This window comes from Pristis pectinata, chromosome 1 (assembly GCF_009764475.1).
Source record: "Pristis pectinata isolate sPriPec2 chromosome 1, sPriPec2.1.pri, whole genome shotgun sequence".
NCBI lineage: Eukaryota > Metazoa > Chordata > Chondrichthyes > Rhinopristiformes > Pristidae > Pristis > Pristis pectinata.
The window spans coordinates 127,467,470-127,491,026 of NC_067405.1; the positions used below are offsets into that span (position 1 = coordinate 127,467,470).

Below are 23,557 nucleotides of genomic sequence, written 5' to 3' on the forward strand. Positions count from 1 at the left end.
AGAGGTAGAATTAAGAGTACGAGAACATGGCAGCACCACTGAGAAGGGATGTGAAAAGGTGATTGGTTCAGAAGTCTGAGTCAGAGCTGGGTATTCGCAGGCAAGTGACTCAATTCTTGACCTCCCAAAATCCTACCATCTACACACCACAGATCAGTCTACAGCATCACAAGATGCTGAACCCTAACCAGAACTCAAAAGCTAACTTGATGCCAAAAATCTAAAATAAAAACAGAAAATGCTGGAAATACTCAGGTCAGGCCACCTATGGGAAGAGGATTTCCAGCATTTCGCACTACCTACTGATAAGCCTGACCTGCTTAGTACATCCAGCAATTTCAATTTTTACTCGAGAACCAACTTGATCACTACCCCATCTTCCATGTTTAACGTTCACTCCTTGAATCATCATACACTACAGCAACTCATTAGGGCTTCTTCAACAGCACCTCCCAAGCCTGCAAGCTCTATCCTACAGAAGGATATGGACAACTGGTACTTAGGAACATGATGAAATGCAAATATCCTGTACACTACAAAACAATCCCAACAAGGAAATAACAGTCTTTTATTACTGGTACACCAAAGTCTTAGAAATTCTCACCTTAGAGGCTAAGGTGAATTTCAGGTAAGGTCACTTTCTTTCTTATTGCACAGTTAGAACAGGGGAATGGCAGTCAGGGGAGTGGTATGCTCCTCCTGCAGGATGTGGAAAATCAGGGAGACCTCCAGTGTCCCTGATGGCTACACATGTGAAAAGTGCATCCAGCTGCAGCTCCTAACAGACAGTGTTAGGAAACTAGAGCTGGATGAACGTTGGATCATTCGGGAGGCTGAGGGTTGATAGATGGGAATTACAGGGAGATAGTCACACCTAGGTTGCAGGATGCAGGTAGCTGGGTGATCACCAGGAGAGGGAAAGGGAATAGGCAGTCAGTGCAGACTATTCCTGTAGCCATTATGGATACTGTTGGTGGGGAGAGGGGGAGAGGAACCACCTACCAGGGGAAAGCCACAGCATCTAGGTCTCTGGCACGGAGTCTGGCTCTGTGGCTCAGAAGGAAAGAGGAGATAGTGATGGGGATTCATTGGTTAGGGGGAACAGATAGGAGATTCTGTGGATGAGAACAAGACTTCCAGATGGTATGTTACCTCCCAGAGTCAGAGACATCTCAAATCGAGTCCACGGCATTATTAATGGGTAGGGTGAACAGCCAGTTGTGGTACACATTAATACCAACAGCATAGATAGGAAAAGGGATGAAGTCCTGAAGAATGAATATAGGGAGTTAGGAAGGAAGCAAAAAAGCAGGGCCTCAAGTGCAGTAATCTCTGAATTGCTGTCTGTGCAACATGCCAGTGAGGGTAAGAATAGGAAGCTATGGCAGACGAATGCATGGCTGAAGAGTTGGTGCAGGGGCCAAGGTTTCAGACTTGTGGATCATTGGGATCTTTTCTGAGGAAGATTTGACCTGTACAAAAGGGACGAGCTACACTCAAACTCGAGAGGAACCAATGTCCTTGCGGGCAGGTTTGCTAGAGTTGTTGGGGAGGGTTTAAACTAGGTTGGTGGGGGATGGGAACCAGAGTGTTAGGTCAGATGATGGAGCAGTTAGTGTAAAGGTAGATGCAATATGCAGAGAGACTGTGAGGAAGTATAGGCAGTGGATAGGGCATAAATACAGTCAGTTGGATAGGTTGAAATGTGTTTAATATGAGAAGTATTAAGAATAAGGGTGATGAACTTAAGAGCATGGATCAGTACATGGTATTACGATGTTGTGGCCATTAGAGACTTGGCTGTTGCAAGGGCAGGATTGGCTGCTTGATGTTCTAGGGTTTAAATGTTTCAAAAGGGATAGTGAGGGAGGTAAAATATGGGGGGGGGAAGGGCATTGCTACTCAATGAACTGAACTTTAAGAACCATTCCGGAACTGGGAGTTTTGGACTTTGCCACACACACACACGAAGAGTTTAGTTTTGGGGTTAACGTTCGAGGTTTAACATTTTTGAATTCTAACATACTAACATTTTTACTTTTATTTTACATATTATCATAAGTAGTGATTAATAAAATAGTTTTTAACACTAAATCATGCTCAGTGTGTTTCTTTTGTTGCTGGTTTGTGACAAAATCATCACACTGGCAGAAAGGGAGGATGTAGTGGAGGGGTTGTCTACAGAGTCAATGTGGGTGGAAGTCAGAAACAGGAAGGAAGCAATCAAATCACTGTATTGGGAGTATTTTAGAGGCCCATCAATAGCCGCTGAGACACTGAGGAGCAGATAACTAGGCAGATTTTGTAAAGGTGCCTGCTTATATTGATAGGTGCCTACTTATATTGATAGGCACCTCCTTAGTGCAAAAGGTTTAGATGGGGCAGAATTTGTTAGGTGTGTCCAGGAAGAACTCCTGATACAGTATGTGGACAGGCTGACTAGAAGAGAGGCCAGACTGGATCTAGTTCTGGGCAATGAACCTGGTCAGGTGACAGACCTCTCAGTGGGCGAGGATTTCGGAGATAGTAACCCACCACTCTCTGACCTTTAGCACAGCCATGGAGAAGGATAGGAACAGATGATGTGGGAAAGTATTTAATTGGGCAGGGGTAATTACAATGTTATTAGGCAGGAATTTAGGAGTGCAAATTGGAAACAGATGTTCTCAAGGGAATGCCCACCAGAAATGTGGAGGCTGTTCTGGATAGGTTTGTCCCACTGAGACAGGGAAAGGATGGCAGGGTGAAGGAACCATGGTTGACAAGAGAGGTGGAGCACTTAGACAAGAGGTGGAAGGAAGCATATTTAAAGTTTAGGAAGCAAAAATAAGGAAGGTCTCTTAAGAATTATATGGTAGCCAGGAAGGAGCTTAAGAAGGGACTTAGGAGAGCTAGAAGGGGACATGGGAAGGCCTTGGCTCATAGGATTAAGGAAAACCCCAAGGCGTTCTACACGTAGGTGAAGACCAGGAGGATGCCTAGAATGAGGGTAGGACCACTCAGAGATAAGGGGGAAACATATGCCTGGAGGTAGAGGAGGGAGGGGAGGTCCTTAATGAATACTTTGCTTCAGTGTTCACCAGGGAGAGGGACGTTGACGAAGGCGAGGTCAGCGTAGAACATGCTAATATGCTGGAGCATGTTGAGGTTAAGAAAGAGGTAGTGTTGGAGCTTCTGTAAAACATTAGGATAGATAATTGACGATGATATTTGCAACCCCTCTGGCCACAGGAGTGGTACCAGAGGATTGGAGGATGGCAAATGTTGATCCTTGTTCAAGAAAGGTAATAGGGATAATCCTGGGAATTATAGACCAGTGAGTATTATGTCAGTGGTAGGCAGACTAAGGGAGAGGATTCTTAGGGACAGGATTTACAACAGGATTAGGGATAGTCAGCATGGCTATGTGAGGGGCAGGCCGTGCCTCACGAGCCCAACTTACTTTTTCTAGGAGGTGACAAAACAAATTGATGAAGGTAGAGCAGTGGATGTGGTGTACACGGATTTTAGTAAGGTATTTGACAAGGTTCCCCATGGTAGGCTCATCCAGAAAGTCAGGAGGCATGGGATCCATGGAGACTTGGCTGCATGGATTCAGAATTGACTTGCCCACAGAAGGCAGAGGGTGGTCATAGTTGGAGAGTATTCTGCCTGGAGGTCAGCAACTAGTGGTGTTCCACGGGCATCTGCTCTGGGACCCCTGCTCTTTGTGACTTTTATAAATGACTTGGATGAAGAAGTGGAGGGGTGGGTTAGTAAGTTTGCAGATGACATTAAGGTTTGAGATGTGGATAGTGTAGGAGGTTGTCGTAGGTTACAATGGGATACAGACAGGTTGCAGAGTTGGACAGAGAAGTGGCAGGTGGAGTTCAGTCTGGAAGAGTGTGAAGTGATGTACTTTGGAAGAACAAACTTGAAGGCAGAGTACAAGGTTAATGGCAGGATTCTTAGGAGTGTGGAACAACAGAGGGATCTTCGGGTCCAAGTTCATAGATCCCTCAAAGTTGCCGCGCAAGTTGATAGGGTAGTTAAGGTGGCGTATGGTCTGCTGGGCTTCGTTAGTTGGGTGATTGATTCCAAGAGCCACAAGGTAATGTTGTAGCTCTTTAAAATGCTGGTTAGACCACACTTGGAGTATTGTGTTCAGTTCTGGTTGCCTCATTATAGGAAGGATGTGGAAGCTTTAGAGAGGGTGCAGAGGAGATTTACCAGGATGCTGCCTGGATTAGAGAACACGTCTTATGAGGAAAGGTTGAGTGAGCTAGGGCTTTTCTCAATGGAGCGATGCAGGATGAGAGGTGACTTGATAGAGGTGTATAAGATTACGTGGGGCATAGATGGATGTGGGACACCCAGCACCATTTTCCCCAGGGCTGCAATGGCCAATACCAGAGGACATCTGTTTAAGGAGGTGGAAGAAAGTTTAAGGGAGATGTCAGAAGTAATTTTTTTCCCCCAAAAAAACAGCGTTTGCACTGCCAGGGGTGGTGGTAGAGGCTGATATAATAGGGAAATTTAAGAGACTCTTAGATGGGCACATGGATGTAAGAAAAATGGAGGGTTATGGGCTGTGTAAGAGGGAAGGGTTACATTGATCGTGGAGTAGGTTTGTAAAGGTCCGTACAACATTATGGGCCAAAGGGCCCCTACTGTGCTGTACTGTTCTATGTTCTAAATTCCTACTTAGTGCTGTAGAGCACAGAAATGGGCCCGATGGCACAACTCATGACGCCGATCTACAATAATTCCATGTGCCTGGATTACATCAATATCCCTCTAATCCTTTCCGATCCAAGTACCGGTCCAATGCCTTTTAAATATCTGCTGCTACCAACTCCTCTGGCATCTTGTTCCAGATAACCACCACTCCGTGTAGAAAAACATACCCCCTTGGATCGCCTTTAAATTTCTTTCCTCTCACCTTAAACCTCTGCTCTCTGGCTTTAGACTCTTTCCTATCCTAGGGAAAAGACGCTGACCATCTACCCTATCTAGGCCCCTCTCATAAACCTCTACAAGGTCACCCCTCAGCCTCCTACATGCTGGTGAGAACCAACATAGCCTACCCAATCTCTCCTTGTAACAAAAGCTCTCCATTCCAGGCAACATCTGGGTGAATCTCTTCTGCATTCTTTCTAATGCTATCACATCCTTTCTGTTGTGTGACAACCAAAAATGTACATAATACAGATCAGCACTGAAAGCTTCCTCATCACAAAGACTTAAGGAATTCAATATGGCTCTTCTAATCCTTCTGTCACCTTAATTCTATGCACACTGGTTACTGATGATTCCTTTCTGCCAAGAGAAATTTTCTTCCTGTCTAGGCCTCTCATAATTCTATTTACTTTAAGTCTCCACTCGGTCTACTTTGTTCTAAAGAAATTAATAATAGTCTATCCAATCTCTTGGATTAATTAAATTTGGCAACATCTTCCAAAGACTACTTTGAACCTTCTTTAGTACTGTCACTTTCCTGTATTATGGTGGTTCTGAAGCCACTCTTTATTCCCATCTTCACGAATTCCTGATGGATTCTAGTCTCCCAATATGATAAATTTAAAATCCATTTCTTAACATCTTTTCCTTACTTAACCCCAAGTCTTCTCCATTCACTCTTCCGGTTCTTTAAGTGCCTAATCCCCCAAGGACATTACTAGTTCATTTACTTCCACAAAAATACTGAGAAGATTAATTTCATGTCTTCAAAACAATTGAAGCAACAAACTAAAATACTGTTGGCAAAAGTGGGCATAATCTCCAGTGAAAGATCAGAAAGGACTGGAATTGATATACTCTCAGAAGTAATGACCAATACTCAAGAACACAAGAAAAACATGAGCAGGAGTAGGCCACAGCTCCTCAAGCCTGTACCACCATTCAGTATGATCATGACTGATCTATGCTGGCCTCAGCTCCTCTTCTGTGCCAGCTCCCATAATCCTCAAATTCTTTACTTTTCAAATATTTATCTATCTTCAACTTGAATGGTCTGGCCTCCACCACCACCAGTGGCGAAAACATTCCAGATTCTTTTATTTCCAAAACTTACAAAAGTACACTGAAACAAACAGACTTAAATAAAATATTATCGCACAGAACCACACCAAGGTTCAGTTTGCTCAAGCTGCGCACAGACCCCTCGCACCCCTAACTCTCAGCAAACTTTCCTCTATCCATTCCTTCTCCATAATGGCCTTGCCAGCTTCTCCATTATGCTTCTCACCTCATCAACCTTATGCCACATTTTAACTAGTCTCCAGGTTAAATAGTTTCTCCTGAATTTCATATTGGATTTACTAAAAGCCATCTTATTTTTCTAGCCTCGAGTTTTGGTCTTCCAACAAGTGGAAATTTTCTCTATACCCAAATTTTAATATTTCAATGAGAGACATTTAAAAAAAAATCACTTTTAGCTTTGAGGGAAGAAAAAGCTTTACCCTCAGCTTTTCCCTCTGGCAATGCTTGTCAGGGGTGCTAAAGGGCAGGGCTTCTATACCAGACTTCCCAAGTGATACATGGTATCAGGACTACCCAACTCCAGTGTTCAGAAGTCTAGCACAATCAACCTTCGACCCCTGGACTTGATGAGTGTGGGCAGATGAATACTGAATGGTGGGCAGGTTTCTTCAGCTACTAATTGATGGTTTATTTCCAGCCACGTTCCTATTTCCTTTCATCTCTGGTTTTTAATCAATGTTGCAAAGGAATTAAGTTAGTGTTTTACATTTTTATGAAATGGTAATATCCCATCTCCTCAGCATTAAATCTTAACACTGAACACTTGACTGCACCCACTTTTTTTTTTACTCCCAATGCTTTGGAGTACCATTCACAGTGAAAGTAAAATCTTTTTGGTACTTGCTTCCACTAAATATATTTTTCTCACTTACAGCATTGTAAAAAGAAACACATGGATGACAATCGAAAAATGTTACCACACAAAGGTAACATGAAATTAAGATAAATGCCCAAGACAAATCGGTGTTGAAGAATCATTAACTTCTCTGATATATTTGCTTTCCATCTTCGAGAAATTAGCTAACAAATTCTACTCAGGCCAAGATTGTATCTAAGCAACACAATGTTTTCAAGGCCAGTTAATTTGACCAAAACAACATAAACCAACCTGTAACATAATCCAGCAGGCATCACTGATCAACAATTGCACAAAACTACTGTACAGCAATTCAACCAGAATATTCACTCAAGTGAATGAAAAGATTAACATCAATGCTTTAGTTCAAGCAAAGTTTATAATTTGTAAATCAGTACTTTGTATTGGTTGACAGTCCCCATGTTATAAGCCAAACTCTTTCATTTTAACCCTTTGGAGCCACAAATGTTTATTTTTAATGATGACAATAACTTTATTGTCAGGGTGTGTTGATTCAGCTCACTGGCTTTATCATTTGCTTTTAAGTAGTCATAGAAGGAATTTAAACATTAGTCAATACATACTAAAGGCAACTAGGTCAACTATTAAACGATGCACCTACAACTGCCTGCATTGTTGACTATTAAACCAAGTTATCAACAAACGAAAATTCTTTCATCAACATTTTTTTCTCTCAAAAAATACCTGTGTGAATCCAGAAGTAAAAAAATACATACATTGCTTAGGGATTTGGATTTAGATGCACAGAAGAATGTAAACATATGTTCAAAGCAGGACAGAGAATGGGATTGGATTAAAAAAAGCTAGAACTAGGCATATCTAGGCGAATACTCTATTCTACAAACCACTAATTCAAAACATTACATTTTAAAGTGACTGGTATTCGAATATTTGTATTAACTTTATTACTGTTTATTTTAGCAATACTGCATGCACTGACAACTTACACCACAATGTTGAGCCTTTTGGCAGTGAAAAACTGCTTTTACCTTCAGATCATATGAAAGTGATCCCTGTGCAGAAGCTGATTGTGTACACTATCTACATTTAAACTATAAATTCCCATTTGTTATTACACTACAAAGTCATAACACTACTTTGTGATGATCAAGTCATGAATACCAATTCTAAGTAAAAAAAAATTCCACATATTTATGGTCAATCTTCCCTGAAGAAATACAAAAATAAAAATTTTATCCTTTATATCAATCAAAATGTGTGATATTTATAACATTTTCTGCTCTAAGGAGAACACTTATTGGTTCTATGGCTGGTGTGATGCAACTTGTGCTTCTAACTGAACACTCAGTTAACCTTCAGTCCATCTGAATGCAGTAATATACAAAAACTGATGTGGTATCCTCTGCTGACAGAACAGAGACACATTCATAAACGTCTTACCTTTAGGTTCTCAGTGCTGTATTCAATCAGCTACTTTGTTTCCTCAATAAGCTTGCTCACAGCTTTCATTAAATCCACTCCACTGTCAACTGACATTAAATGTACACCTATCAAGTTTAATAACTTTGCAATATTTTCCACATACAACTCCAAAGTAAAATTAGAATATCTGTTAGAATGTTAATTGAGTATAAAACTCAAACTAGCCCCAAGAAAGAAATTACTACTAGCCTTGTGTTTTTTTTAAAAGAAACAAAAGAGGTGTGAGTTATTTGGGAAAGTTTAATTTAGAGTTACAGAGCAATACATCATGGATACAGGCTCTTTAGCCCAGTGAGTCCATGGCAAACATGTCGTCCACCCAGTTAGTCACAAATTCCTGCATTCGGCCCATATCTCTCTAAGCCCCTCCCCTCCATGTACCTATTCAAGTGCTTCTTAAAGGATACTACTGTACCTGCCTCAACCACTTCCTCTGGCAGCTCATGCCATATACTCACCACCCTCTGCGTGAAAAAGTTGCCCTTGAGGTCCCTTTTAACTCTTTCCCTCTCAACTCCTTAGCAAAAACATGCCCCCTAGTTTTCAACTCCCCTACCCTGGGGAAAGGCTGTTACTGTTGACCTTATCTACGCCTCTCATAATTTTAAATACTTCTATAAGGTCACCCCTCATTCTCCTACGTTTCAAGGAATAAACACATAGCCGGGCTAACATCTTCGTACAATTCAGACCCTCTAGTCCTGGCAACATCCTCAAATCTTTTCTGCACTCTTTCCAGTTTAACCACGTTTTTCCTATAACATGGTGTCCAAAACTTACCAACAACTTGTACAACTGCAACATAACTTTCTAACTCCTATACTCATTGCCCTGACTGATGAAGGCCAGCATGCTAAATACACTCCCTAGTACCCTACCATTCATAGTACAAGTCCTACGCTGGTTTGAATTTATTTAAATATATCACCTATTCAATCTCGCAAAAAAAATGTGGATAATGAGTGTTAGTTAACATATAGAAGTCTGTCCTAACAACTCTACCACCATTTAAACTTTTAGTTTGCTGGTAGAAAAACAAGTCCATAGTACTGCAATATATCCAGAAATTAGATTTTAAAACATTTCTAGTGGATAAAATCAAGTGAAAATAAACAATGCACCCATCATCAAAATGCAATACTTTAAGTTCAGCAATTAAGTTTGAAAGGCACGTAGATTGTCACAAATAAAACATCATGCACCTAGCTTATCAATTAATAGTTAGCAAAAACAGTGGCATCTGTGTAAAGTCCAGTGGGAGAAATATTGTAAGGCAACAAAACACTGCAGCAATATTATCTTGCTCATCCCTATGGAGCAAGCTTACAGGAGATTTTGCAATCATATCTAATACCACCAAAACTGGTCAATGAATTTACTATCTCTAACTTCCAAACAAACCCATTGCCTCGAAAAAGAATGCTCAGCTCAAGCCAGTACAAACCAGTGACCCCCAAAGCTGCCAATTACCTGATCAAACTTTTGACTGTGCTCAGAGCACCAGAGACAACCAAGAACTTGGGCTTTATCCATTTCAACCATATATTTACTATAGCATTTCATTAACCACTGTTATCAATTTATCCATCTGCGAGTGCTAACCAAGTAGCCATTCACCTGCTTTACACTGGTAAGGCACCTTTTGGTAAAGGAGTGAAGACTCAGGTCCAAATGAGTAGGAAGTCTGCGTGCAGCATATACACAGATGTTGCCCAGAACTTTTATAATTCTGTAGCTGAATGGAATATTCAATAACATCAAGTCCAATCCAGCTGCTGGCAACAACAGCATTCTCCCGCTTCCAAAACCACCTTGACACAAGTGCCTGCTTCTGGATGGTTCAATTCATTACATGGGTCACCAGTGAAAGACTGCTGAAAATCCTGATACATGGCAAAAGAAAATCCTCCCAAATCTGATTGAAACGGAAAACTCTCTTGTATCGCAAGTCCTAGAACACCCAATAGAACAAAGGCTATCAGAAGGGTGAAAAACAACTGTTGACCAAGCAGGCATCCAAAAAGGCAGATAGCATGTGCAATCAAGTACTTACGCTAGCCATAATCAGAGAGCGAAAACTGCAGATTCTGGAAATCTAATATAACAGAATGCTGGAAATACTCAGCAGGCTAGATAGTATCTTTGGAGAGAAAAAAGTTAACATTTTAGGTTGCTAACATTTCATTGGAACTTTCAGGACATCTGAAACTTTTACTGCTTTCCCATAGATGCTGCCCGATCTGCTGAGTAATTCCAGCATTCTCTGTTCTAACACTATATTCTAACACTGTACTCTGCATTCTTAACACTATACTCTGCATTCTGTTGTTGCTTTTCTCTTGTACTACCTCAATGTACTGATGTGATGAAATGATCTGTATGGAGAGCATGCAAAACAAAGTTTTTCATTGTATCTCAGTACATGTGACTATACTAAACCAATTTACCCCTTTAACTTGTGCTGACCACATTTACTGAAAACAGTTTTCAAAGAAATCTGAAACCAGATATTATTTTCTTTGACCTCAGCATGGCACAAGATACAGTGTGGTGCACAAGCCTGTTTGTCAAAACGTCAAGGGTCCTAAAACAATTGTACCAAATGACTTAGGATTCAAGTGAATAAGAGCTTAGGTGCTTGGAGAACAGGTTATTGCAAGGATCCCTTCCAGCTCCAACCTTGTTGTACCTACACACTGTTGATCTGTTCATCAATGCAAATAGCATCCAATGTGCCCAATTGGCTTCAACCTTTTCAGAGAAAGAACCCTACAGCTTTAAGCAAGCTTCAGTACATTCTTTATCAACCATTCCAATGTTTAGGGGGAACTAAATATCACAATGAATGGACAGAGACTAAACCGGTCTATCTTGGTGTTATGCTTGATTTTACAGTGTACAAAAGCCACCTGATCAAGGTAGCAAAGGCCAAGACACAACCTTCTCAGCAAATTGGCAGGTTCTGGTAAACTAGATTCGACAATCATTTGATGCATACCAAACTCGTATCCAGCTGAACTCAGCATCATCACACAACCTCTCCAGTCAACTCATCCTTTATCACATCACACTTCTGAGGCACATCACTTACTCTCACATTATGAGGCAGATTTCAAGCAAGCTGGGACCTGACCAGGTGTATCCTAGGATGTTATGAGAAGGGAGGAGATTGCTGGGTCCTTGGCATAGATTTGTGCATCTCGTTAAGCCACAGGTAAGATACCGGAAGACTGGAGGATAGCTAACATTATACCTTCATTTAAGAAGGCAGCAGAGATAAGCCAGGGAACTATAGGCTGATGAGCCTTATATCAGTAGGGGGAAAATTACTGGTAGATATTTTGAGGGACATCATTTATTTGCATTTGGAAGGGCAAGGACTGATTAGAGATAGTCAGCATGGCTTTGTTCATGGGAAATCGTGTCTCACGAATTTAACTGAGCTTTTTGAAGAGGTGACCAAGAGGATTTACAAGAGTACATAGAATACACCAAGGGAACAGGCCCTTTGACCCACGATGTCTTTGTTGACCATGAAGCCAAATTAAACTAGTCCTATCTGTCTAAGATCTCTATCCCTCCATTCCTTGCCTGTTCAAATGTCTCTTAAACATTACTAACATATCTGCTTCTACCACCTCCACTGGCAGCATGTCCCAGGCACCTACCACTCTCTGTGTAAGGTAACTTGCCTCACAAATCTCCTTTAAACTTTCCCCTTCTCACCTTAAAGTTATGCCCTCTAGTATTTGGCATTGCCACCCTGGGAAAAAGACTCTGACTCTCTAGCCGATCCACGTAACTCAATTTTATAAACTCCTATCAGGTTGCCACACAGTCTCCGACGCCCTGGGGAAAACAGTCCAAGTTTGTCCAACCTTGCCTTATCGTTCATACTCTCTAATCCAGGCAACATTCTGGTGAAACTATTTTGCACCTTCTCCAAAGCCTCCACATTCTTCCTGTGATGCAGTAACCAGAACTACACAAAATACTCCAAATGTGGCCTAACCTAAGTTTTATCCAGGTGCAACAGGACTTCCCTATCTTTATGCTTAGTGTCCCAACTAATGAAGTATGCCATAACCCTTCATTAAAGCCTATCTACTTGTGTTGCCACTTTCGGTGAGCTATGGACTTGTAACCCAAGATCCCCCTGTACATCAAAGCTCCGAAGCATCCTGCCAGTTACTGTATACTTTCCTCTTACATTTAACCTCCCAAAATGCAACACCTTACATGTGTCTGGATTAAACTCCATCTTCCACATCTCTGCCCACATTTCTAAATGGTCTCTATCCTGCTGAATCCTTTGACAATCCTCCTCACTAACCACAACTTTGCCACTTTTCATATCACCTGCAAACTTACTAATCACCCCACCTACATTTTCATTCAATCACAAATAGAGGTCCCACCAGTGATCCTTGCAGAAAACCACTGATCCTCCATGACCTTCTCCTTGGTGAGTATCGAAGTGAAGTACTCGTTTAGTACCACACCCTCTTCCTCTGACTCCAGGCATAAATTCCCTTTGTCCTTGAGTAGTCCTACCCTCTCTGGTTACCTTCTTGTTTTTTTTAAAATGTATATATAAAATACCTTGGGATTCTCTTTAATTCTGCTCTCCGAAGACATGTCATGGCCCTCCTGATTCTCTGCAAGTTCTCTCCAGTTTCCTTTAAATTCCTCAAAGCCCCTGCCTGATTTCAGCTTCCTAAACCTTACATGTGCTTCCTTTTCCTTTTTGCCTAAATTTACGACATCTATCATCCAAGGTTCCCAAACCTTGCCATCCTTTCTTCCTCATGGGAAGATGTTGGTCCTGAATTCTGACCAGCTGGCCTTTAAACAACTCCCATGTGTTGGATGTGGACTTGCCCAGTAACAGCTGGTCCCACTCTACTCTCCCCAGCTCCTGCCTAATACTGTTGCAATTAGCCTTTCCCCTGTTTAGCACTTTGTCTTCATGGACTTTAACATGGCCTTGGAGAAGGACTCACGTGGCAGGCTGATCAGAAGGTTAAAACACATGGGATCCAGGATGATCCAGCAGATTGGATACAAAATTGGCTTGGTGGTAGGAGGCAGAGGGTGGCAGTAGAGGGTTGTTTTGCAGATTGGAGGCCTGTGACCAGTAGTGTACAGCAGGGATCGGTCTGGGTTCTTTGTTGTTTGTCACGTACTTTATTAATCTGGATGAGAATGTAGGTGGCAGGATTAGTTTTTTAACTAATCTAACTTTTGTTAGGTTAACTTGCCTAGTTCTTTTCCAAGTATAATGTATGACATATGTTGTGTGCTAACAGGATACTGGTACCAATCCATAATGGTAAAAATCAGTGATCGTACTGTTACTTCAAAATGAGAACCCACAGATATTTTAGAGCTGAAGAGGTTCAAAGTAGCAGTTAATGAGAGGGGAGATTAAAAAAAGGCTTTATCCACCACCACGCTGTTTACCTTTGCACGAAGATTAGAGTTAGCAAAGCTCCACTGAAAACCAGTTAAGTTCTTGTATTTGCAGCTCAGCTCATTTAAACAAAATACTTGTCAATGATGATAGGTTTAGTTAGCAGCAAATGTCATCTCGTAGCTTTTTTTACTACCCTGTTTATCAACCTGGTAGAAAAGCTGTATATTTAAAATGTGTACAAGGATCTTGAGTGTAGCACTTGGCTACTTTTTACAGTTCCCAAGCTTAAACTGCTTGATAGGTTAACCTTATTGGGAAATTCTATATAGAGTGGAGATTCCATTGTAGAAACCCTGAAATAGTTATGCCACTGGTTTCTGAAAGTTGATTTTTCACTGAGGTTAACACTATTATGTAGTTTTAACCAGTATAGCCATTTGATGCAGTCACTCTACATTTGGCTGTATTATCAGCCTCTGTCTAACGTCCTCAAGCATTGAATTGATCTGCTGTCATACAATCTGGGCAGAATGCAGGAGGTAACCTCCTTGTTAAGTCTAATCTGTCACCAAGACTCAAAATCACAATACAGCCTAATATAGGGTGACTGCTTCTAAATGGCTTTGTCAACTGTATTGTGAATATGCTAGTGAGATACTAAATGGCTTTGTCAACTGTATTGTGAATATGCTAGTGAGATACTAACTATCGGAAAACCAGTGCATAACTATTTCAAAATTTCTACAGTGGGTTTCAAAGGTTGCAACTCAATCACTGACACAACTAATTTGAAGAATGTAAAGGAATCAAGACACCTTTTCCTGGAACATTCTCCATAAGACTATTTTGTACAAGGATCAAGTCAAGCAAAAATAGCATTCCAAATGAACTCCATGCTGAATTCCAAGCAAACAACACACTGAAAAGTCATGAGACCATGGAAAACAAGCAAAGTATTGTGCGAGTTGATCACTCAGAAAAACACACAATAGATCCAGAATTGTTGCAAATGACTAGAGGGCAAGCTCGAGTCAAATAGGGTTAAACCAACTCAGAGACATAATGCCAATAAAAATTATATAAACTATTCAATTTTAGAATTTAATTCATCATATTTGGCAGTTATGACCAAAGTTCTCAAATTTATGTTTTCCAGGTGATTTTTTATCCACCTGTAGAAGAGAGCAATTTTCTCTCTCTGCGCATTTGGCTGAATAATTAAGCTATAATATAAATAAAGCATTGTCCCTACCTGTGCGTGGAAAAGTGATAAACTCCTCACAGTATGTAAAGGGAGCAGCACCTTAATCAGAAATTGCTTGTGTTCAGCCTTGAGAGGCAAGGCAAACCCATTTATTATACTGTCAACAGAAAGAGAAAAAAATTATCTCATTTATACAGCAGACTTGCATACCTACATTCAGCATCTTGGAATTTTATAGAGGATCCAAAGTCGAAACAAGTCCAAATAAAGAAATGATCATCTTGAACAAGGTACTTGAACAAGTACTTTTCTGCACATCAGGCATTTATCCATTAAACTTCAAGTTTAAAGATTTTATGTCCAAATTAAATAAAGCATGGTTAGGATTCCCATTTCATCCCAGATTACCATTAAGGATTACAGTATCTGCAACTCTGTAAGAAGATTGTCAGAACTTGAACTCTCATACAGTAATATTAATTCATTTTAAAAAGAAAGTTTTCCATGCTCAATAAGAAAAACACTATAACAGATCAAGTCCAACTACACTACCTAAATTGACAAAATTTTAAGATAAACACAGGGAAGCATTGATGTGCAACATGAGAAATCTTCTGCACTGCCTGGTTTCTTTCATTTTATTTTAAAACAGGTGTCTTAGAGGCAGAGAAATATAGGTCAGCACAAACTAATTACAAAATGTTTAAAATCATTTACAATAGAAAGCAGTGCATAATATTTGTAATATCATCTGGAGTACAGTTATAGCATTTAACTATTAAATCAGAGCTACATTCAACATTGTCTATCTCTTTATAAAATTTGTTCTCAATACACATTGAAGAATGATAAATGCTGAAAATGAGTTTACATAACAGTTGGTGAGGTTTGGCCCAGGCATTTCCCTAAATAAATTGTTCTCTGACACTTCCAACTTTGACTCAGACATAAAGAACAACTATTTTGGACAGATACCAGAATACTGTGCAATTGTAACCCACTTTGATCCAACAACTACAGGAAAAGGAGAAACAATTAGAAACAAATCTAATCTGCTCACCTTCCTAATATTTCCAGAAGCTCTGCTACACCATTAAAATGTTCTGTTTCATAAACAAATCTGTAAAGGGAACACAAGTTAACCATGTGCTGAACAAACTAAAAAAAAAAGTACTAATATTTTCATGGTGAATTTGATATTTTTCACTCTCCAGATAACTTAAGTTTCAATGTTTTATTTGGCTGCCCAACGTGAATGCCGCAGGTAATTTTTTTTTAAAAAAAGAAAAAATGTGGTGTAACCTACAAATCAGCTATTAACTTTATATGTTCTTGTTTCTCTCAAAATGAACCTTTTTCTTTTCTCGACTCAACGACAAACATTTGAAGTATAATATATCCTATAAACTTTGGCCTTATAACTGTTCCCCTCCCAACCAACTCCTGTAAGTCCAAGTTCTTGTTCATTACAGACTCTATTCATTCTCCTATTGGTGTACATTCAACCGTACTGAACTAAAACTCTGGACTTGCCTTCCTGAATCTTCACTTCTCCAGCCTTTTTTCCTACAAAACCTAATTTTTGACAAAGTTATTATATTTCCCTTCTTTGCTGCAGTTCCAGTTTTGGTTTGATTACACTCGTGAACTGCATTAGGATATTTTTCTACTTTAAAAGGTATTATATAAGAATGTGTTATTATTAGTCTTCAAGGCAGAGAGGAAGACTGGGGAAACAGCAAAGTCAATGCAATGATGAATTTGGTAATAAAACCAGTAAGATCTGTATATAATAGAAGTCACACATAAAAAGCAGAAAGTAGTTTAAGAGTTTGCAATGTGTCCTCCAGGATGATCTTACAACATTGAGCAACTTTGGCAGGACAGCAAAGCCGATTAAGCTTACTGTGATTTAGTCACATGGTTGACCCATTTTTAAGCCAGCTGCGCAAAATTTGAACCTTGAAACCAAACAGGACAAGACAGTTAAAATGAATGAAAATGATAATAGGAAATGTCTTATTGGCCATTGCATAAGAGGGAATGAAAGAGCACAACCTTTTCCTCAATATCAGCAAAACAAGAGATGGTCATTGACTTCAGGAAGCAGGGTGGAGAACGTGCCCTTATATGTATCAATGGTGCTGAGGTGGAGATGCTTGACAGCTTCAAGTTCCTAAGTGTAAATATCACCATTAGCTTGCCCTGGTCCCACCACATAGACACTATGGCCAAGAAAGCACACCAGTGCCTCTACTTCTTCAGAAGGCTAAGGAAATTCAGTATGTCCCTGTTGACCCTCACTAATTTTCAATCGATGCACTACAGAAAGCATCCTATCCAAATGCATCACAGCTTGGTAAGGCAACTGCACTGCCCAAGACTGCAAGAAATTGCAGAGCTGTGGACACGGCCCAATCTATCACGATAACCATCTTCCCTTCCATTGACACTGTCTACACTTCCCACTGCCTTGGGAAAACAACCAACAATCAAGGGCCCCTCCCACCCCAGTCATTCTTTCTCCTCTTCTTCCCCCCCAACCCCCCCCTCATCAGGCAGAAGATACAAAAGCTTAAAGACACCACCACCAAGCTCAAGGACAGCTTCTATCTCGCTGTTATAAGACTCTTTAATGGACCTCTTGTACAATAAAGATGAACTCCTGATCTCTCTATCTACCTCATTGTGGTCTTCGCACCTTGTTTGTCTACCTGCACTGCACTTTCTCCGTAACTGTAACACTATATTCTGCATTCAGTTAATGTTTTCCTTTTGTACTACCTCAATGTACTTATGTTTGGAATAACCTGTATGGATGGCATGCAAGACAAAGTTTTTCATGGTATCTCTGAACAACAATAAACCAATTAATGGAACTCTGAGTAAGTGGGCACCAGCAATTTGGTAGGTGGGGATATTCAGGTATGCCACAGAAGGAAGTGGTATGGACAAACCAGAGGGGAATGCAGGAAGTATATAAGGTGGTCAGAAAGTGTTCAGTTTGGAACCTCTCATTAAAACTCCTCTTTTGAATATCAGTTAAAAACTTTCGCCTTTCATATAAAGGTGCAAAAACAATAGCAAATGTCAATAGCCCTTTCAAAAGGGGATAACCTACTTGAGCAAACCCAAGTCCACAAGTGTTCTTTTCAAAGGACTTTTAGACTTTGCAATTAGTCAAATGGCTAACACGTTAGCTGAAATGGGTTTGCCATGATTCTTGGAAATGATCCACACAATTCCACATAAAGTGCACCAAAAACTAGGATATGCATAATTTAAGCACTATTATGTTCCAAGAAAGCCTAGAAAGTATATTATAGGTTTTTCAAATTAACCATTAAAAACATCAACGAATAAGAATTTGAGGAATAAAAAGACAGAAAAAACTTTGCCTCGAAGTTCAATCTGACTGATTTGCCATTGGCCAGATTAAAACAGTTTTAATGGAAACCCAGGAAGATGCCAGCCTCTTCCCCAATAGACGTTTTAAAGATCGATCAGTGCAGCAACAGAATTATTCCAACTTGGGGATCAATTTAATCTTCAAGAATGCCCCAATTAGTCCCACTGGTGACACATATAATGACAGAGTTATGACAAGGGTCAGATTTAATTGCTTTCAATTCCCTTATAGCTTTGTTGGTCGAAGAAGCTATTTGAAGCATCTGTAACCATATCCAATTGCAATTTTCCTCACAACAAGCTTCTGGATTACATTCCTTGGTGTGGCCACCATGACCTATGAATAAACCTATTAAATTTGACAGAAGGGAAAAAAAATCATACCAATGATCATAAACTAGTGTTGGATAGGCAATATTCCTCTCTAACTCTGAAAAAAATACTGCATAAATAGGAAACATTTGAGGGAAAAGTTTAATTACTTCTGAAGCAGCTTTTGATAAGGCAAATATACACTTACTGTAGAAAAATATTGTTAATTTGTTTTCGAATAAATGCCCTAAGTCCAAGAAACTTTCCATAAATTCTGTGTAAGACAGTCTTCAGATAGTCTCGCTCCCGGGGATCTTCACTGTTGAACAGTTCCAAAAGCTGAAAAGTACCAAAAAAATCTTTGCTATAAAGCTCATGTCTGGATCACAAACTTTATGAGGTTTTCAATTCAGCAGCTTATACACTGAAGTTGTTACATATGCAAAAAATAGCAATCCCCTATAATAGGCAATGAAACAAATATCAGTGTAATTTGAATCACATTATGCATTACATCACTTGAAACTAAATGGAGGTTTAACTAATGGAGCAAAAATCTAACAGGGCCTAACACTTTTGAAATTTGCCCAAATGGATAATTACCAGATCCCAGTGTCATGCAGAGCCAGATCAGTGAGAGATTAGCAATGAACCCTTGAATCCCACAAAGAAGCTACACAAGTAAAGCAAGACGTAGAAACCCAATCCTGAAGGAATAATTTGTTTAAGGAATGTCCCCTACATGGAGGAAAGATTAAAATAAAATACAGAAGAGGGACAAGACAATGCTGAGGATAAAACAGTTCTACTGATTTAAAATTCTGTACAGTTATTAGGAATACTGATTTTTGTTTTATCTATGTCAACACATATCTTTGAATTTCAAAGTCAGCCACAGGAGTATTGTGGGTTGCACAAAATTCATTGCTGCCTTATCTGGTCCCATCACAAATTAGAAAATTTAATAGGAATACAAAAGGGATCCTGTGTGCTAGGTCAGAGAATATTACTGATTTCTTGAAAAGAAAACTTTCCATGCAAGAGTTTGTTGAAAGAAACAAGTCGACTTTCCTTTATAATTAGAAACCTCTAAATCAGCTATACTTAATCTCAACTTTTGTACTCAAACCAAAAACTGAACACATTAGGCATTCTCGAACACCTGAAAATTGCAATAAGCCTTCAAGACAAAATGTTAAACTTGAAATAGGTCAGTCAAATTTAGGAAAAAAAGTTTAGACGATAATAATTTCATTAAGAATCATGCTAATCTTGTGCTCAGATTAAATATATTATTTTAAGTGATAATAAAGCCTATTCACTGATTACTATGAACAAAGTTCAAAAAAGTAACTTCAAAGTACATTGAACACATGAACATTGTAAATAGTTTTCAAAACAAAATATTAAACTTTAAATAGACCAGCTAAATTCACAATAACAATTTCATTAAGAATCATGATAAACAGAGCCTACTCACTGATCAGTATGAACTAATGGACAAAGTTTACAAAAGTAGTTTCAAAGCATATTGAATAACTCAAGGTTGAGATTATAAAAGATTACACTGATAAACTGCTATGTAATTTAGAAAGTTACTGGACACAAGAAAAGGCAACTCATTATTTACCTACTCAGAAAAGACAGCTATGCATATATACCTGCAATATAAATTTCTGATCTACATATTTTTTGGCAATGCTGGGCTGGAATTCTTGACTCTCTAAAAATCGAATGAAGAATTCATATACAAGCTGGAACAGACAAGAAGGAGTTAAGTTACAAAAGGAAAAACACTTAAATCACATCCAAATGGAAAACTGTCAGCACAAAAGTCAGGCATAAAAAGATTTATTTGCAACCTTAATTGCTTACTAATTCCAAAATTTCTATCCCTACCAAATTAGTGCAATATGTGACACACAAACACACACAAAGATTTCAATATTTTAGTGAAAGGTAAGGCATATTGCAACACAGGTAAAATTAATAAGCATGATCCAAGGTTACACTGGTAATTCTTCAATGTAAAGATTAAATAGAGGGGAATCAATTCTGATAAAGGGAACACTTTTGACCTGCTCCATACTAATAACAGTAAAACCATTGCTAGAAGAGGAAAGGAAAGGACACTGAGAACATCTCACTTTTTAAACCTTAAAGGACAAGGAAGATCTTGCGATTACAACATTCTTTGAGTTAAACAAAGAGCCAGTGTCCCAAAGCTGGCCTTACATTAATCAGCCTGTACAAAATCAATAAGGAATACAATTTTCATCGAGCAAATAATAATGGAAAATTCAAACCATCTCATGTGAATTGGTTTGTTAAAGCATCACATAACACAGATTTTGCAGATTGATCATGAAGGTCACTCAAACATCAGGCAGTCCATTACCCACTTCATTGTGGACATCAGTTTCACCCTTTATATTTCTAAACACTAAGACTATTCACAAAAGACCTCACTTTCAGTAATAAATTATGACTACCTTTTACATACCGTTCTTTGCCTCGAATTATTACAGAGTATTTCATCTTAATTATACTTAGCCTTGCAGCTTGCTACTTTGTAGTGTGCACTGGAAATTTAATTCACATGCATCTCCCAGTGACAGGACAGAAAAATGGAAACAACCACCAATATATCTTGGTATTTAACAAATATAGGAAAGCTATTAGCAAAAGACTTCTGCTTTGCAAGACGCCTTCAGGTTAAATTGTAAAGATCGTGAAATACTTCTGCCATTGATGGGCTATTTTCATTGTGAAAAACAGCCTCACTTTAAAATAGCTGCGTCAACACATGCTGATTTTATTGAAATACCATCATCATCATACAGATGGAAGATTCTTTGACAAATGAAGGAGAAACAACTTTATATTACAAATTTGATGAGGTAGTTCAAAGTTTCAATTACGTTGATTGTTTTAACTGATGATATTTAAAGAAAAGCAAGCTCTGGATTTCTAATTTTTCAGTGAAGTTGAATACTGCTTCTACAACTTCTTTTATTGGAATGCTTGATGCTGTAAACAATCTAATGTAATTTAAATAATTTCTTGGTACAAAAATACCAATTTTAATAAATATTTGAGATAAAACAGACTAGAAGGCCTGGACTGAACGATGATACAACTATCAATGCTCTCAGAAGTTCTTCAATTAAGAGCAGTGCCAAGACCATTGTGGAAATTGCACCAGCCAAAAGTCAAATTACTTGAATAGATGCAAAATTTGAGTTTGAACACTGGTAATTTATCTAAAGAGGATAGCCTTTAAAATAATTAAAGTCTACAAGTGTAAGGTAATCAAATGGCGATAGTAATTGACAAGGAATCCAAAAGTAGCAAAGTTGAGTTGCACAAAGTCAGGTTCCACTATTACGCTGGATTCAGCAATTAACTTAAGAGCTAGTACCAATTAAAACAAATGTGAAAACTTCTGGATTGACAAAAACACAAATGATTTAATTATGTGGGGAAAAAAGTTCTGCAGAAAGGGACCTGATACCTATATCTAGTCTGGAAATAAATGATCCTCATTTCCACTGTTTGATGGATACTTAAGAGCCCTCAAGACTGTTGGAGGTAAAACAAATAATAGTGCTAGCACCATCCATATCGATGAACATGTTTTTTTAAAAAAGTAATACTGATAGTCATTTTGTGCAATCTGTGTTTATTCCAGTAGAAATTATTAAATTCAAATTTCAGGACTGGCAAATTTTAGACTTTCAGTGGTCTGAACGTTTAATATTACGATTAACAGTATACTTGAAACCAAACTGCAACAGAGGTAGCTAAGCTGGATATCTAATTTTACATAGGAACTTGTAGAGTTCACCTGTAAATGAGGCCAGGATGCTTCCAGTGTGGGTTCATCTTCTTCAGGGTCAAACTCTGAAGTATCTGAAGGTGGAAGGGTCCTAAATATATTTAAAGAAACCTATGGCAAAATAGAATATAACATTATATATTGAATTTCCTTCTCACATATCCTTACAATGTTGTCTAATTAACCACCAACAACTTAGAAGGAACAAGAGGTTGAATGGGAACACCACCTCCATGTCACACACCACTCTGACTTGGAAATACACCATCAAAAATTAACGTTGCCTTCAAAATCGCAACTCATGAACTGATAGTTATTTTCAGAAACAATTCAACAAAACGATTGGTGAGAATATTGCAAATTGCACACAGTAATCTCTGAATAGTGTGCAGAAATCATTACTTATTATTTTCAGCTTTTTAAAAAACTGATAAAGATTCTTGAAGAAATACCTTTCAAACAAGCATATCTGATTAACTAACCCTTTGGTTCTGGTACTGAAAGATTAGTACAAATAAAATAAATATTAATGTGCAGACAAAAGGTACTATATAGATTCAATTTGGTAGTTCTCTTCGGTGGTTTATGATGCTTTCAAAGGAAAAGAATGATTTAAACATAAGATATTAACAATCAAATACAAATTGACTAATCAGTCTAGCCCCTTCACTATCTGGGAAGAAAAAAAAATGAATAGTGAATTCAAAAAAGCAAATACACAAAAAATAATTTTGTACAAAAGGACAGACAAAGCAATCATCTAGTGAAGGGCAGCCATGCATTTCCACATTTATGCAACTGGACACCATGCAGTTCAAATCAGGCCAATTGATTAGCACCATCCAGTCTATTCATCAATACAACTTTGGTGTTTACTCTCTACAATATACACAGTTTGCCAAGGGCTCCTTGATGATTACTTGTAATTTCCATGACCTTATATCTATCATGTTACTTGGTCAGAGTTATGAAGATCAGGACCCGACAGATTTGTGGAAGCACCCCTACAATGAGCTGCAAAGGTCAAAGCATGCAGCT

At 38.8% G+C, this 23,557-nt stretch overlaps 1 protein-coding gene across 3 annotated transcripts in view; it reads right to left on the reverse strand.

Annotated features, from left to right (window-relative positions):
- The window catches only part of ppp2r5eb (protein phosphatase 2, regulatory subunit B', epsilon isoform b), a 90,790-nt gene that overhangs the window by 17,954 nt on the left and 49,279 nt on the right, over nucleotides 1–23,557 (reverse strand). The window contains exons 3-7 of one of the 3 annotated variants that reach the window (XM_052020555.1): nucleotides 22,529–22,630; nucleotides 20,343–20,435; nucleotides 18,890–19,020; nucleotides 16,022–16,081; nucleotides 15,010–15,118 (exon numbers count right to left, since the gene is read on the reverse strand). In XM_052020555.1, the coding sequence (XP_051876515.1) occupies nucleotides 15,010–15,118; nucleotides 16,022–16,081; nucleotides 18,890–19,020; nucleotides 20,343–20,435; nucleotides 22,529–22,630 (495 nt within the window). The remainder of the gene's footprint in view (nucleotides 1–15,009; nucleotides 15,119–16,021; nucleotides 16,082–18,889; nucleotides 19,021–20,342; nucleotides 20,436–22,528; nucleotides 22,631–23,557) is intronic. The other 2 variants (XM_052020572.1, XM_052020564.1) reach the window with 2 other exon arrangements.